The 15,937-nt window shown below is 45.7% G+C and overlaps 1 protein-coding gene across 2 annotated transcripts in view; it reads right to left on the bottom strand.

Annotated features, from left to right (window-relative positions):
- Kif26b (kinesin family member 26B) overlaps window positions 1–15,937 on the bottom strand; it is a 402,550-nt gene that overhangs the window by 129,606 nt on the left and 257,007 nt on the right. The window contains exon 1 of one of the 2 annotated variants that reach the window (XM_060364771.1): window positions 4,233–4,729. The exons of the other annotated variant lie outside the window; for it this stretch is intronic. Within the exon in view, the coding sequence (XP_060220754.1) occupies window positions 4,233–4,252 (20 nt within the window). The 5' untranslated portion in view covers window positions 4,253–4,729. Of the gene's footprint in view, window positions 1–4,232; window positions 4,730–15,937 lie in introns of those variants that run through there. 2 annotated transcript variants of the gene reach the window in all.

Here is a 15,937-nt window from a genome sequence, read left to right as displayed (position 1 = left end):
GAACCAGGCTTACCGGGTTAAAGGAGGCTCACAGGAGAAAAGCAGAAAGAGATTAGCTGGGGAAAGAGCAAGTGCTGTGCAGGTGGAGTTGGGGCCGAGAGAGGAGCTAATAGATGAATTCCTTAGGAAGAAGCATTTCGGAATGTCAGTAGTTAGAGCACTCAGGGGCCACAGTTTTGAGGTGTTGCTGCTGCTGCTGCTGCTGCTGCTGCTGCTGCTGCTGCTGTTTTTAAACCATCACACAAGCGATTACTAGCAGAGCTGAGACCAAACGCCTGGACTTGACCGCCACTCCCTCACTCTGCTCATTGTCACACACTGACTTCCCAGGCCTCCAGTCACTTAAGATCTGGGCCATCACTGACGAGAACACCGACAGAGAGACGTGATGGGGCACAGAGCTCAGCCCCACCAGCTATGTCACTTACTTCTTCCAAACCCTCATGAAATACTGACCTCTGGACCTGGAAGGCGCCTCAAAGAGCCGCGTGTCAAAGGCTCGCTCCAAGTACCAGCATGGTACAGCTGAGGGCAATGGAATCTTTGAGAGAACCTATTAGGTTTTAGGTCCCTGAGGACAGGACCTTGAAGGCCCTGTAGGACTCTGATCTCTCTTTTTTCCTTCACTTTTGGGTCATGAAGTAAATGGCTTCCTCTACCACACATTCCTCTCCATGATGGGACCCTTTGCTTTAAGCCCAAAGTAGTGAGGCCGATAGCTCCCAGACCTGTGAGTCAAAGTGAATTTTGTCTCTCTCTAGCTGGATCCACTCAGGTATTTGTTTCAGTGCTGGAAAGCTAGCACATGCGATAAGCCACACACGTAACCCGCCGACAGGAGCATCAGGAGCCTGGAGACACCAAGCAGCTTAGACGCTTAGCAGCTCAAGCGGAGGCAGTAAGTATACAGCAGCTAAATTGTACAATTCGGCTGTTCCCTGAGGGCAGCTCTCCCACTGGCTTACAGTGGGAACGTCCAGCCTGCGACCCCTGGGCTGCGTGTGGCCAAGGACAGCTGTGAGCGCAAAAACCACAAACCTCTTTAAAAACATCATGTTCTCAAAGTCTTTTTTTTTTTTTTTTTTTTTTTTTTGTAGCTTTATTGCACATTTCTTGAGTGTGACCCTTTTGGATGACAGCGTTGTGCCGCCACGTCAAAAGGTTGGGCATGTCTACGAGGAAGAAAATATCTAGGAAAAATGTAACTTCTTCCTCTAGTTGGGAAAACTTCTTCAGCCATATTCCCCTTCTTACAAGTCCAATAATGAAAAATCTTAAGAAATGCAAATACACATATATAGTTGTTGTGTGCGGCACAATTTACGATGGGTTCTCAGGGAGGAGTGGCTAAATTGAGCTGATTGACACACATACCTTTATGGTGATCACACCACTACTCTCGGCAATTTTAAGGACTATGGTATGTTGCTATTAAGTGTGATTACTCTCCAAATCTATCAAAGGCGTGTTTCCTGCCCGGAGTCTCTCTGAGGGATTAGGTAGGAAGGTGAGGTTGAGAATAGATGTATTCTCTGCCTGGATTGGCTCAGCAGCCAGACACACCGGGAGCTTGGGGTTCTCTGCAGTGCGGGTGGCAGGAAAGAGAAACAGATCTCATGGGGAGAAGTACTGGAGACTGTAAAAATGAGACGGGCCAGTGGAGACAGTGAACAGGAATTAGAACCCAGATCAAATATATTATGAGAGAAGCAGGGTCTCCATGGCGACCTTGACCTTCAGAGATGAAACTCTCCGGTCACACCTTCTGAGGACCCTTACTCACAGAACAGAATCTGCTGCCAAGGAAGATGGCTGGGCAGACAAACAAACCCACAAAACAAAGTGAGAGCCGGCAGTCCATCCTGAGCAAAGCTTTCCCTGCAGGACATTGGACCCCAAAACGAGCTTTGTCCCACCTGTGAGGTTCAGGTAAGTGTAAGATTTCTAAACATCTGGTATGACCTTCTCTTCACAAAACTTTACCTAGAGCTCCTGCGGAATACCCAGCCTTTTTCTTACTCACCTTCAATCTGCTTCTTCTTCTTCTTTTTTTTTTTTTTTTTTTTTTTTTTTTAATTGCTCAGCAGTTTTCCTGACGCCAGTCACCTGCCTCTCAAAGACTGTTTGCAGGTATCAGCATATCTGGCCTCTTTTTCCTCACTCACCGATAAAGCTACTCTCCACCCTCAGTTAAAACCCTGTCCTTGGCTGCTTATCTTTCTCCCTTAATAGGACAGAGAGGGTCCAGGGGGACTTGAGGCCTTTTTCACCAGAAATACTTCCAAGGCACCAAGAAGGATGGAGCAGGGGGAGGAGATGCAGACAGGGATGCAGGCTCTGTTAAAATTAGCAGGCATGTGGAAGGTCGCTCCTCACTTTTCTATTTCTGGAGAAGCCGCTCTCCTTTGCCCCCCAATCGAAAAGTGTTAGAAAATAACTCCTCTCCACTCATCCTGAAGGTTGCGATTGATACCCGCCTTAACGGGGAACCAAAAACAAGCACGACTGGAGGGTGGGTAAGAAAATTCTTTCAAGTCTGACTCTGCTTTTTAAATGTTTAATAGTGTTCCCTTTCCCTGCGTGCCTCTCTCCAGGTTCCTCCCCTCCCCTCCAAACCTCTTCCAGATGTGTGAGTCTACCAGAGTTCATATAAACCCGAAACCCAAACAAAACAGCTCCAGCGCTCAAAGCCTTTCCCCTTGAGGTACAACCTCTTCGTGTGCGGAGGCTCTCACGTGATGCTGCCAACATGTGTTTTCTCTCTCAGATTCCCCTTGATAACAAAGGACATATTTTAGAAGGTGTGGTCCTAGGTATATTTGCCTGGCACGAATCACAGACCAGCCTGGGGATTCAGTTTCGCTCTAGGCTGATCTCCTCAGGTGCTTGGAGCTTCTTGAACATGGTAAGTGCCAATTAATAAAGTTAGCACCACTTTGGGTCAGGTCTGATCTCATTCTGCTGCTCACAGAACTGATTTAATATTCAGGAATCAACTGAGCTCATTCAGTCCTCAACTGGCAGAGCTGCGGGTAGCCTTACGGTACTCCTTCTGGCTAGGGCTGCGCCGGGTATGTTCTCAGGGCACCTAGAGAAGGGGCTTTGGTGATGTTCCAGGATTTGGAGGGAAGTGTCGGGTGGGAGACAGTCAGGAAGGGCAGGCAGGTGGGAGGGGCAGGAGCTCTGCCTCCGATTGAGAGACAGTATCCAGAAAGGCAGGGAACAGTGAGTGACGGGCACTCGCTGTCAGAAAGCCCTCTCCAGATCCAAACAGCTTCAAGTGTTGAGCAGGATTAGTTAGTGCTATGGGATGGACTCTAAAGGGGGAATTACAACTGCCTATAAAACAGAACAAAATCCTCCACAAAAGGCATCCATGCCCAAGTGATTCATGATGGCGAAAGTCTCCAGTAAAATACCATTTGTTAATCTAGAAAGCTTAAGTGGCTCTTCCTATACAGAATTAACCTCGCTTTACATGCGAAAGAAAAAGGTAAATCAAAATTTCCTGATCTTTTAGATGACAGTTCTTTTTAGCAGTAGCAGCAAACTGATTTGGGTTTTCATGATACTTGGTAATTGAAGTGCTTGAATCCAATTCTAGCACATACAGAAAGATGAGAGACTTCTTGCTACATGGCCAGCTCTCATCCCACCAGTATCCTGCAGCCCAGACCCAGTGTGCTACAAAAGGGAGGGGCCTGTCTCAGGCAAACCTGAAGTGCGTGGAGGTTTGAGAATGAACCTTAGTTAAAAAAAAAAAATCAATCTGACATCTATGTAGCTAGAAAGAATCTGTTCTGAAAGCCACAGGCTCACTTCACTTTCATGATTCTGTGAAGAGAACACATCTCAATTCCATCTTTGAATATAAAAGGTGTCAATGTCAAATATTTTCACAACTCCAAATAAGTCTCCTTATAGCAATGACTACCAATTCAAAATCCTGATTCTCTTACTTCCCATCTTATTCTCATCCCCGGGATAATGTTTGCAGATTCTGTGCCAATAGTTTGTGTGTCTGCAATAGGGCTGTATGTATTCAGAATGTCGATTACGTAAGAAGAAAAGCGCACATAATCTGGACCCTCCTAACTTCTTAGCCATACTTTGCACATTGGGGTTTTACTCTTCTCAAAGGAAATTCACTGAGAAAGTTAAAATTAAAAAGGAGCAAAAGCATACAAGACAGAGCATGTAACTAGAGGAATATTCATAACTGCGTTACTCACACTGCTTTCCAATCCATCATCACTGATAAATCATGGCTAAAGGACCAAGCGCAGGCTCCATCTCTTCACGTCTGCTAATAAATAGCTTCTCTCAAGTGTCTCCTGCAGATCTGGGGCCATCTCGGGAGGAAGTGAGAGTGTGCTGAAGTGAAGAAGAGGCTGGGAAATTCTAAAATCCATGGGGGTCTGGGAACTTTCACAGCAGACCCTGCTGCAGCATTCCTGTGATTCCAGCCTCTGGCTAAGCCAAGATCCTGGCCTGGGTGAGCTCCCAGCCACCCTCCTGGGGCAGGTCAGTCCCTGCTCCCACATTGCATCACCCTCCAAGAACACTGCATGGATGGGATGCAAGAGGAGCTGGCTGAAAGGCTGTCAGTCCCTGCAAGCAAGCTCACTCTTTCCCCAGAGCATGCCTCACCAGCCTTTCTGTCTGCTGCTATCTCAGAGAGCCAGCAAGGGAGGGGCAGAGGCAGGCAGGCAGGCAGGGAGGGAGGGGCGGAGGGAGAGATGGGAGAGAGAGGCAGGGAGGAAAGAGGGAGAGAGAGAGAGAGAGAGAGAGAGAGAGAGAGAGAGAGAGAGAGAGAGCTTTACTGAAAGACCAGCAGAAAAACACTTGCTGCAACTCTCATTAACCCACAGTAGCTCAGGAATTTTCTGAACAAGGCAGCTGGAAAACAGACCATCAAAACCAAGTGTTTAAAATCTTTAATTACATACCCATGTACATGTCGAGTCATGTGTGTGCAGACAAAGCCGGCAGGACCAAGGTGCTGTGCATATGTGTGAGACTCTATGAGGACATTTGTAGACACACAGATGGAGGTCCCCAGGGGAGGAAGAGCTCCAGGCACGGATTTCATTAGCTGAGTGGAGGTATCCAGGCTCACAGTTTACCTGTCTTAAAACTGTTCAAATGTGGTTGGTGATGGACGGGCATAGAGGAAAGAATGGCCCCCTGCCTCAGACATTGTCTTGGGCTCCGCTTTCCCTCAGCTAGGTTTGGATGGAAGACCATTCCCCAAGGAAGTTTCCAGAGAAAGAGAGTACAGAGGCCAAGCAAAGATTACAGTGGGATGCCCAGAGGGTGTGGCTACTCGGGGAGTTCCACCCATCAGCAAGCCCCCCCCCCCCCCGAGGATGCCTACAGGAGAAACTGGCCCTGAGTCCATACTGAGTGTGTATGGGAAGTGGGTATTGGTTGGGGGAGCAGGGGGAGCGATAGGCTGGCACAAGGGGAGGCGGTTCACGGTGGTGCAGTGCTGGGATCACAGTGTTTTCTCAGGGGTCTTCACAGCTGTCTATTCCCTTCCTGATGTCCCCACAGTACCTGCCTTAGAAGCCCCCAGTGGCAATGTGTTCAACCTCTGAGTCCCTGGACCTTCTCCCCCAAACCCTGAAAAGTTTCTGGAGACTATTATTGGGGCTTTAACAAGCTCCAGGAGCGGAGAGACCTGCAGGCAGGCTGGAGTTGGAAGACCCTAGAGTGTTCAGTGAATGGGTGAATGAAGCATTGCCCTGCGAGGGCAGCTGACAGGACTCCTGTGGGAAGGTGGACATTTAGGAAAATGTGGACACCAAGCCTGAGCAGGAACTGTCAAGAGCCAGGAGGGACAGCCCAGAGAAAGACAGTGTGGAAAGCAGATGAAGCGACAGAAACACTGCAACATGGCACTCTGACCGTTCTGAGATGGCACGGTGTCCCTCCTCAGAGGGCCATATATTTGGGGTTTGTTTCTCGGCTTGGTTCTACTGAGAGGTGGGAGAAGATTCAGGTAGGCTCCTGTGGGAGGTTTTAATCATTGAGGGTGTACCTGCAGGAGGAACTGTGCGACTCTGGTCTCCTACTCTCTCTCCTACTCTTTCCCGCTAGGCCATGAGGCAAACGGGCATCCTCCATCATGTTCTCCCTAATCCCATAGGCTCTGATGCCACCTGGTCACAGCCCGGCATCTCCATAAACTAGGGGCCAATTCAAATACTTCCTCTTTTTAAGTTGATTGACTCTAGGCATTTGTTACAGTAATGGAAAACTAACCTGTTTCTGCTCTTCCTCAGCTTCTGGAGTCTATCCTGTTGCCATCTGAATGAGATTTAAGCATCCTCGCTAGGGTCCTCCTTAGTGTTTAGCTTCTTTAGGTCTGTAGATTTTAGTAAGGCTATCCTATACTATACAGCTAATATCTGCTTATAAGTGAGTGTATACCATGCCTGTCTTTCTGTTTCTGGGTTACCTCACTCAGGATGATCTTTTCTAGTTCCATCCATTCGCCTGCAAATTTCATGATTTCCTTGTTTTTCATACTGGAATGCTCTTGTTCCCAGGCAAATCACCCCTGTTGAAGTCATGCCTCTGGAAACCTTCCTAAGTCTTCAAGAGGTGACTGTGTTAATCTCTTCCTGTTTATATTTCCCACTGCAAATGACTTTTTGCACCGCAGTTACTGGCTGGTAGATTTCACGCCTAGTCAATGACAATGCACTACTTATGTAGACCAGATGATCTGTCAATCATCAGTTATGACCCAAGTCCTGCATACAAGTAAACCCTGAGCATTAATTTGAAAAGCAAAACATAAGATAATATCATAACTTGAGCAGTTGGTCCATGGATGTTGGCTCTGTTATGAATCCTTAAGCTGAGCATCTATCAACATTTCATGCATAATTTTGCATGCACAATACCTTTCACAATAAAAAGAACATTTAAGTAAGTCCTCATGTCTGGGATTTGGGAGGGTTATGACTTAGTGAACAATGAAGAGTAAAAGTTGCAAAGAGTTCTTAATAAAATAAGAAAATATCTTAATGAGGTGAACTTGGCAGAAAATCAGCCAAGATGCTTTTTTGATGGACTGGTGTATGGGGGCCCAAGAACCTGCCATGGCGAGCAATGGCCTAACTCTGCTTGAAGTGGAAGAAGCCCTGAAGTACCTCTCTGGAGAAGGCCTGCCAAAGCAATCAGCAGAAGACAAAATCTCTCATTTACTTGGTTTAAAGAGCTAGGAGAACCGACACATTAAAAACACACTAATGTAATAACTCAGCAGGTGATTGTATGGAGTGGTGGAGAGAAAGATTACACACCATTTTATAGTTTCTAAAGGGTTCCACTTGGCACCAAGTCCTCCAAGTACAACTAATGGGTTGTGGTCCAGGAGAGTCAAGGTGCTTGTTCCATGGTCCTACAGTTGGCGACAGGATCTAGAGCCCAGTTTTCCTCACACAATCTATCACATTGCCTCTTGTACCAAATTTAGACCTGAAAGCAATTAAGGCTATTAACCTTGGTGAAATGGAAGAAGCCATGCTGTTAGAATTCCATCTGGAAGCACATTGTTCTACTTGTCAAAACATCTAGCGAGCCGCCAGAATCTCAGTAGCACGGCACTGGGAACCCCCATCTTCCGTCTCCACAAGTATGGACTTGCCCATCAGATGCTGTCACCACTCTCCACTCTCTTGTGGGTACCAGAATTCCAAGAAGCCACATGCTGTGGACATGGCAGTCTACCTTTTGGATCTTTCTTCAAGGGAAAGGACTTGTTACTCTAATACTGGGCAGCCAGCCTCCTACTCTCAGCCCTTTCAAAATTTGCCTCAGCTGAAGAAAGTTACAGAAAGCAGTCGAGAACTAGCCTCCTCACGTGGCCCTTACACAGTGACCAATGGCAATGACATCAGAAGAGCCAGCTAATCCAGTACAGACGTTGTACTGGGCCATGAAATCCCATCGAACAAGCCTTAGAGGAGCCTGCTTGGCAGCTTGACTTTTTCTCTGTTTAGTCCTCTCTCCCTTTCATCAAGTGTGTTCATCTCCAACAACCACACACACACACACACACACACACACACACACACACGCACACACCCAACTCCATTTGAGTGTTGGCTTCCAGATAATTCAACCTGCTGCCTCCCAGATGTCCTGCTCTGTTCAAGACTCATTACCAACAATTTACAGTTTCTCATACACACACCTCTGTGATACCAAAGAGCCAAAGCCATGAAAACAGATTCTTCCTTTCTCATCAAGAGGCTGGGCCACTGATTCTATCTCCAAATGCCTCTCTCATTCAGTGGAAATAGGAGGCCATGGAAACCCAGGGCCTTCTGTAGGTGGGAGGGATTCAGAGGTCCCCTTCCTGCTTGGCCCCCTTTCTAAAAGAGTAGCCTCTGTTTTATTTAACCTGTGTGTTTGAAATCTTATACTATTTTATTTGAAATATGAACTATTGTATGCTTTTTAAAGTGCTGTTCCAATGGCCCTGTAGCTGCCTCCCATCTGTGCCACCCACCTCAGAAGACACCAGAAAGTAGAATAATATCATGGTTCTTAAGACCACACACTAATTTTGAAAAATAGATCAACTCACATACAATGATAAAATCATAACACAGATTAAAAAAGAGATGCCTTGCAGGCTAGCTTCTGGTTCATTGGACAGAGAGGAAACTACAAATGATGATGGAATGAAGAACCTTTGCCTGGAGGAGTTTGGACGAATTATTAGTTCGCAGGTCTATTAGGATGATCTGAGACAGATAGCCTTGGGGGAAAAAAAAACAGCTTTCAGTCAAATGAACCAAATTCTTTGACTGAAATTTGCTGATCTCTCTTCCCTTCTATCCCCAACACACAGTAGTGTACATGAGGAAGGCAGACATGGAAAATATAAAAAATTAGACTCGCTGACTACTAATGCTCCAAGAGGATGGGTCTCCTTCTTCCTCCATATAAGATGCTATTCTGAATGACGGTAAAAAGGAGCACACTAGCTTCTGAAACTCTAGGGCACATTCTATGTAGAAGCTATGTATTCATACACAAGGAAGAGGGTCTAATGGTTAGCATTAGTCATAAACGATGAAAAGCCTCTAAATAATCACACCTAAATCACCCACACAATTTCCCTGTGGGAAGTACTAGGAGTATATAAAGCTGTAATCATTTAAAGGCGTCGGTTAAAACAAAACATGCATGATCTGTAAATATATAAGAGATGTGAAAGAAGTTTGCAGGACTTGATAGGACAGCCCATCACACATATTAGTGTTTATGTATAGTGATCAGTTTTAAGTCCTTGTTACTCAAAAGAGGAGTTGTAGGTGAACGAATGAAGACCGCTATAGAATACGTTGGCAGTTGTACATAACACCTTACATACAATCCTGCACACTTTCAAAACTTCTCTTGTTTATTAACATAGATCTGAAGTTGGTTAATGAGAAAACTATACCTCAGTCACTATACGCCACAGGCAGGCATTATGGATGCTTACTGTAGGCTTTTCCACCTCCTTTTTTTTCTTTCTTTTTTCCTCTCTCCCTGCCCTCCTTCCCTTCTTCCTTCTTTCCTTCCTTCCTTCTTTCTACTATATTGTGTGTTGTCATGAAATAATTACTTTTCCAAGGTTCAGGCATTGTATAGTTTATCTTTCAGAAAAAAATCGAGGGTTTGTTTCCTTTAAATTGGACAGTATCTATTATAGTCTCTGTGCCCTGTTTTCTAAACCTCATTATGAAATGGCACTAGGCCTGAATACCACTACAAGTTTAACTGAAAATGAAAAAGAAAGAGGAAGAAATGGAAGGAAGAAGCACAGAGTGAGGTAATTTGTGCCTAGAGATAGAAGGAGCCCAGATGGGGGTAGACCTACCTGTTCAAACACAGCCCCGGGCCCTACCCTTTTCCCTGGCTTCAGCCCTGACTTCCTGCCCCTGCCCTCACTTGACCTACTTGCTGAGAAGACTCAACAGTTCTGAGATCTGGGGAGCTGATGTTTTATTAAAAGGCCCCTAAGGATCTGTGAGTGTGGCCAGAGCAGAGTAGGTCTTTTCCTTGGGAAGCCCCTGACTTGGCTGCTGGGCATGGAACACAGTCTTCTACAGACAGCGTTGGGTAATGCTGCCAACAAAGATCCAGATGGGTCTAGCAGAATAGGTGAAGGAACAGGCCTGGCAGGAAAATGGGTCATATGATATCAAATCCCACAGGAGAGCCTGGTTGGCCTTGGGAGAGCTAGCAGATCCTCAAAGAGGACACATAATCAAACAGTCACAAGGCAAGACAGCCGCCCTGCAGACAGCCATGAATAAAATGTCAAGTTCTAGAGCCAGGCCCATTGGGTTTCAACATGCCCACCGCCACCCAGTTTCCTTTCATGGACAGGAATCATCCTTCAGAGACAGGCTGGGATGCCCTTGATCTCCACTCTGGCAGACTTGAGAGAGGGTTTTCATCTCTCTCAGAGCTGAGGAATTCTCTCCCTACAGCGCATTTGAGAACAGACCTCTTTTGTTGAAAACAATCAGACCATCAAACACTTCTTAAAAACACTAAAAAGGTCAAAACTTCTAATATTTAGTTAGATCTTTATGGGGAAAAGAAGTGCTTTCAAGAACATTAATGCTAAATTTGGGACATGTTAATATCTTAGAAACTCATTCGCTATGCACGGAGGGCTGAGTGTACATAGGGAGGGGCAAGACCTTGGCCCTTCAAATGACAATTAGAGCTCCGTTCTTACTCTTTATGGACAAATATGTACAAAGCTTGTATGTCAAATGTGCTCATGAGAAGATCTAACACACGGACATCTATGTGTAATTTCCAAAGACAAATTGAAAACTGTTTTTCTTTAAAAAAAAAAAGATTCTATAAGCATTTCTTTTCATTAATTAGGTAGTTTTTCATGGTGATCTCTCAGGGCAAGAGGGAGCGGTATTCACTGATGCTCTTTGGTCCTGTTCTCTGCTGCTTTTCTTTATTTATCTAGAGACATCTTCATATCCAGTTAATATCTATCATTACAGCTATCATAAACTTTAGCTCTCCAGTAGGAAGACTTGATGAAGCTGTGCTAAACTGACCATGTAGTCATAAAACCACCATGAAGTGGAGCTTCTGTCTCACCAGAAAGGCAGGATCTTGTCTGCCCACCGGTGCGATGGGTCTGGTGTTTGTTTCCTTTAAAGTGCCTGTTGATCTAGTTGGTTTAGATGGTAACTTAATATGGTCCACGGCCAAGTTCCTAAAGGACGATACAGACGTGCAGCTGGCATCCTATGAATGGACAGCAGTGCGCTCGGTACCAAAATATCAGAACAGCCTGGGTGCATGATGAAGCAATTGCCTGGATCTAAAGACAGAAGTGCCTCAGAGCCAGATTTAGCAAAAGGCTCAACAATCCTCCGTCTGTGTATTGATAAAGGGCTAGAATTACTTCTGACTGCCAAATGCCTCTAAATATGTGGCTAGTCTTAGCAAAAATGCAACTGTTTATACTCAGGTCACACAGTCTTATTCTTCCATGAATTCTCACTACTAGCCTGAGTAGCAACTGTCCTCCATTTAAGAGATGCTCTGTGGATCAAAACTGTTTCCAGCCTAGCTGTGCTCTCGTGATCCCCTGCTAAAGCGGGATTCTTTACATAAAGAATGTAAAGAAATTTAACTCAACTGCTTCTAGGGAGTCATATAATAAGGAACTCGCACCCACCATCAAGCTAAACGAGGTTCAAAACAAATAACTACGATGAGAATATAAATAGTTCTTACACTATGTGGGCCTGGCTCCAAGGGCTGTATATATACACATTTACTTCATCTGAGTTATAGCTTCATGATACACACACACACACACACACACACACACACACACGTGTGTGTGTGTGTGTGTGTGTATATATATATATATTAGGGGCTTCCCTCCAGGTCCCATAAGTGGGAAGCCAAGACTTAGTAGTCCCAGGGTCACAAACATTGGACCAGACTGTGAATCATCCCAGACTGTCTCCTGTAAACCATGGAATCTGTCTTTGTCTATGAAATGGGAAAATGGTGGTTCCAATCTCATAAAGTTGTCAGGATACCTGGCAAAAGCATCTGACGGTGCCTGCAGCATCACAGTGCCTGGTAACGTCCTGAGGGTGTTATACCACCCCTCCCCAGCTTCCTGCCTCCATGGGACCAGTCTATGCGCCCTCCGAAAAGAGCTGTGAATTGCTCTGCAAGGCCTGCCTGCCTTTTGGCGTCTGGAATTTGGATCACTCGATCCTAGGCCGGATAGAACAGTGCCTCTCTGTTTATCACTGACGGGGCAGCGGTTTATATGGCTCTAGCAATGCCACTCGCTTACTAGGGAGCAGACCTCCTGAAGGAAGTAAATTTCGCCTTTATCCTCGCTCTCATTCTTAAGTGTGACACGACACACAAACTTGCCACATTCGTATTGAGCATCTTGACACCCGAGGCCCCTGCCCAGCACTACGGAATTCTCTTCTAACTCGGAGGTTATGTTCTACGTTGGCTGAGATCCAGCCCTTGCCCTGGTAGAATCTGAGGACTACACGGAGTGCCGTGTCTTGGACCTTCTTCTGAGAGTTTAGAAGGAGCCCTATGTTGGTGTTTGACAAGTTACTGGCAGGAGCCGAGGCCATGCTTGCCAGTTTGCTCTAGGCACTGAGTGTGTTAACATGTATTACACCAGGTGCATCTCATATGTTACTTAAAACAAACCCAGTTTCCAGCCTATCAGTTGGGTTAGAGTTTGGTGCTTCACAGAGAGCTGGGTGTGTGTGTGTGTGTGTGTGTGTGTGTGTGTGTGTGTGTATTTTTTAACTGGGGAAACTTAGAATGCATGTTGAAGAAGCCAGTCCTGCAAAGGAACCTTGGAATCAGGATCTGGGCTGACTGACCACTCTGACAGCTTCCAATCAAAGCAGAACTTTCTAACGCTGCAGAGCAGGACAGGTGCCGTTACCAAAGCCCTGCCAATCAAGCTGGCAGGAATGAGGTCGGTGTCCTAGCAAGAGGCTCTCCTCGTGTAGTTCTCCACAGGGAAGCCAGCAACTTTCAGCCACAGGAATTTCAAACAGGAGGGGATACCTCTGCATGCATCCCATCACCAGGAACGGATGTCTAGGACACTGGAAACTCCTGGCGTTCCTAGCAGGAGTTAAAGCTGCCCGTATTTCAGTTGATGGCAAGAGCTACTCAGCCTTACACACAAGAGGTGCTATTTATTATTTATTTATTTATATGTACACATGTGGCATGTGTGTATATATGTGTTACTAAAGATTGCACATGGAGGTTAGAGGACAGCTTGCAAGAGTCGGCTCTTTCCTTCTACTTTGTAGGTTCCAGGGGAATGAAGCATCAAGTTTGGTGGTAGGCGTCTTTACACACGGAGCCACACTGAGCCACGTCACCAATCTCTGAGGTGTGTATCTGATGTCTCCAGGGTAAAAAAAAAAATAATAAATAAAATAAAATATAAGCAGGCCTTAGCCAAACCCAGAGAGAGGCATTTCCCCACGTGAGTGGCTGACCCTTGCATCTCCCAGCTCATTTACTTGGCAGTTCTGGGTCTCTGAGGCTTCAGCTCTTGCGGCCCATCAGATCCGGAAGCTCGAGACCACAGGCAGACCAAACAAGGCCTGAGTTCAGCTGCACATCCACTCCTGCCCCGGACAAGGTGACTCAGAAAGCCCCGTGTGCTGATAAGCTACATCTGACAAGAACAGGGTTTCCTAACGAGCACTGTTGCCATTTGTGCTGACCGCCCCACCCCCACCCCCACCGCCGCTGGGTTATATATTCCTAAGTGGAAATAAAAAATCTTTAAGCAGAAATCGTTTGGCTTCTCAAACTTTGCTATACAAACAGGCCTATTTATCTATGAGTCAGGGCTCTGCCCACTAGGAATTTAACCGAGTTTACCTGGCTTAGAAAAATAAAATCAGATAATAATGCAGACTCTTTGCTCATAGAAGATGGTAGAACTAGTTGTATCTGATGCAGGGATCCTTAAGCTGTGGGTCACCCCTGCATTGCAAACTGAATTTGGAGGTTGTAAACAATTTGGCAACAGGAAAGCATTTCTGAACATGAAATGACTGAAAAATTCATTTGAAAACTATACGAATAATGAACCCGAGGTGTCTAACCAAGCTTAGCATGTTACGTCATGTGAACTCCACTGCAGTTCCGAGCTCATAACATGCTTGCTTCATCGTGTACATGTCATGCCATCCATGGTATTAAGGCTTGCCTGAAGCAACTCAGTCCAGGTTTGAGGCATCAGGTGCGGAACTACAGACAGTGTCATTCCTAGCAGGGCAGTTCTCTGCTCTTACGGGGACAAAATGGTTTGGTTACTGGAAAAGCAAGAGAGCTTTCCTATACAACTCAGGGCACGTGTAGACATCAGGGTTGTCTTCGGATTGGACTGTGTTAGAATACAAGGTTTGAAAATGCTCTTTGCGTTTTGGCGTGGAATTCAGACAGAATGATCAACCACTTTTGAAATGGTCCTAAATGCCGAAATGCTGCCACTCTGCTATGTATTTAAGCGGAGCATCATTCACAGCATTGCTGCCTATGAAGTCCAAATATCAATCAGCTCTGGAAAGCACTGACCCTGTGTCTCCCAGCATCAAATGCTCAGTCCAGCTTCAACCTTTTAGGCAAAAATAAGTAAGTATATTCATCTCGTTGGATGCAAATTTGCTTTCATGTTTAATAGGTAATCGACTTAGTGTATATCAATATATTTAAAAAGAATCGTATTTGTGAATGTTATGCAGTAAACATTTGGTTTGCTCACCTGTTTTATACACCTATGTCTTTGTTGTTGTGCAAAGCAAAGGTGTTGGGCATGAGGTCATGAGTGGAGAAGTCTAAGCCTTGTCTTCGCTCACCCGCTGCCTTCACCAAGCCATGTAGTATATCCAGGCTAGTTTATCTAACCTCTCCGTACTCGGAGGCTGGGGGATCAACCCTGATGATATTTGCACTGTGTGACTCTCTCCAAGGAAGTGCCCACCCCATGTGCGCACACACTGCCGTGCCTCTAGTGCTCTTGCACATGGAATGTGGGTCACTGCAGAGGATGCTGAGAACCACCCCCAGCTTGGAGCCTCCACACACCTCTCTCTCTGAGCGGGAGTAACATAAGCCATTGGCTGGCATTAAAAGGGCTTTGAAAATACAACTGGGATACGATGCACTCAAAGTTCTTTTGGGGAAACCTGTAATCTCATGACTGCAACAAAGTCTGATTTTCTTAAAGGAAACCTACTAAAAAAAAATGCTTCCCTTCCAACCCACAAAAGCACAACTTCGCATCAGCTCTTCATCAGCACCTTTATACTCTTTACTGTCAGTAGAAGAAACACTGCAAGGTAATTGAGGGGAGGGAGGGAGGAGAAGCCTCACTCTCTTCTCCCCAGAGCATCTCAGATTTTGCGCCAAGGAAAAGAGGAACCAGGAGGCAGTGGGTTGAGACTAGCCTTTCTCAGAGGCAGCTTATAAAGGCAGCTAGTAAATTATTGAAAGTCCCAGGCTAAAAGAAAGTGAAATATTAATGACTGTATTATTGAAAGGAAGAAAACCTGAAAGTCCGTGGAGATTTAAATTATCTTTGCCAAAAGAAAGCTCAATATACAGGACTAGGTGCCATCCAATAGCTCAAAGAAATTGTCCCCATGTGTGTGTGCATGCTTGACACCCACACACGCACACTAGGTTGGCACTTTCTTCCACCCCACTAGCTTCTAATTAAGCACAGGGAGCTAATAACCTTGACAAGGGCCCACCCCCTCATTCCGATCACCAAGAGCTCTCTGGTTCCATTTTCAGGATCTCTGATGGCACTGGAGGAAACATGCTTGAACATACTAGAATATTGTCATCATGCTAA

This window comes from Meriones unguiculatus, chromosome 11, assembly GCF_030254825.1.
Source record: "Meriones unguiculatus strain TT.TT164.6M chromosome 11, Bangor_MerUng_6.1, whole genome shotgun sequence".
Lineage (NCBI taxonomy): Eukaryota > Metazoa > Chordata > Mammalia > Rodentia > Muridae > Meriones > Meriones unguiculatus.
The sequence above is the reverse complement of the archived record's forward strand: the minus strand, read 5'-3'. Positions and strand labels throughout refer to the sequence as shown.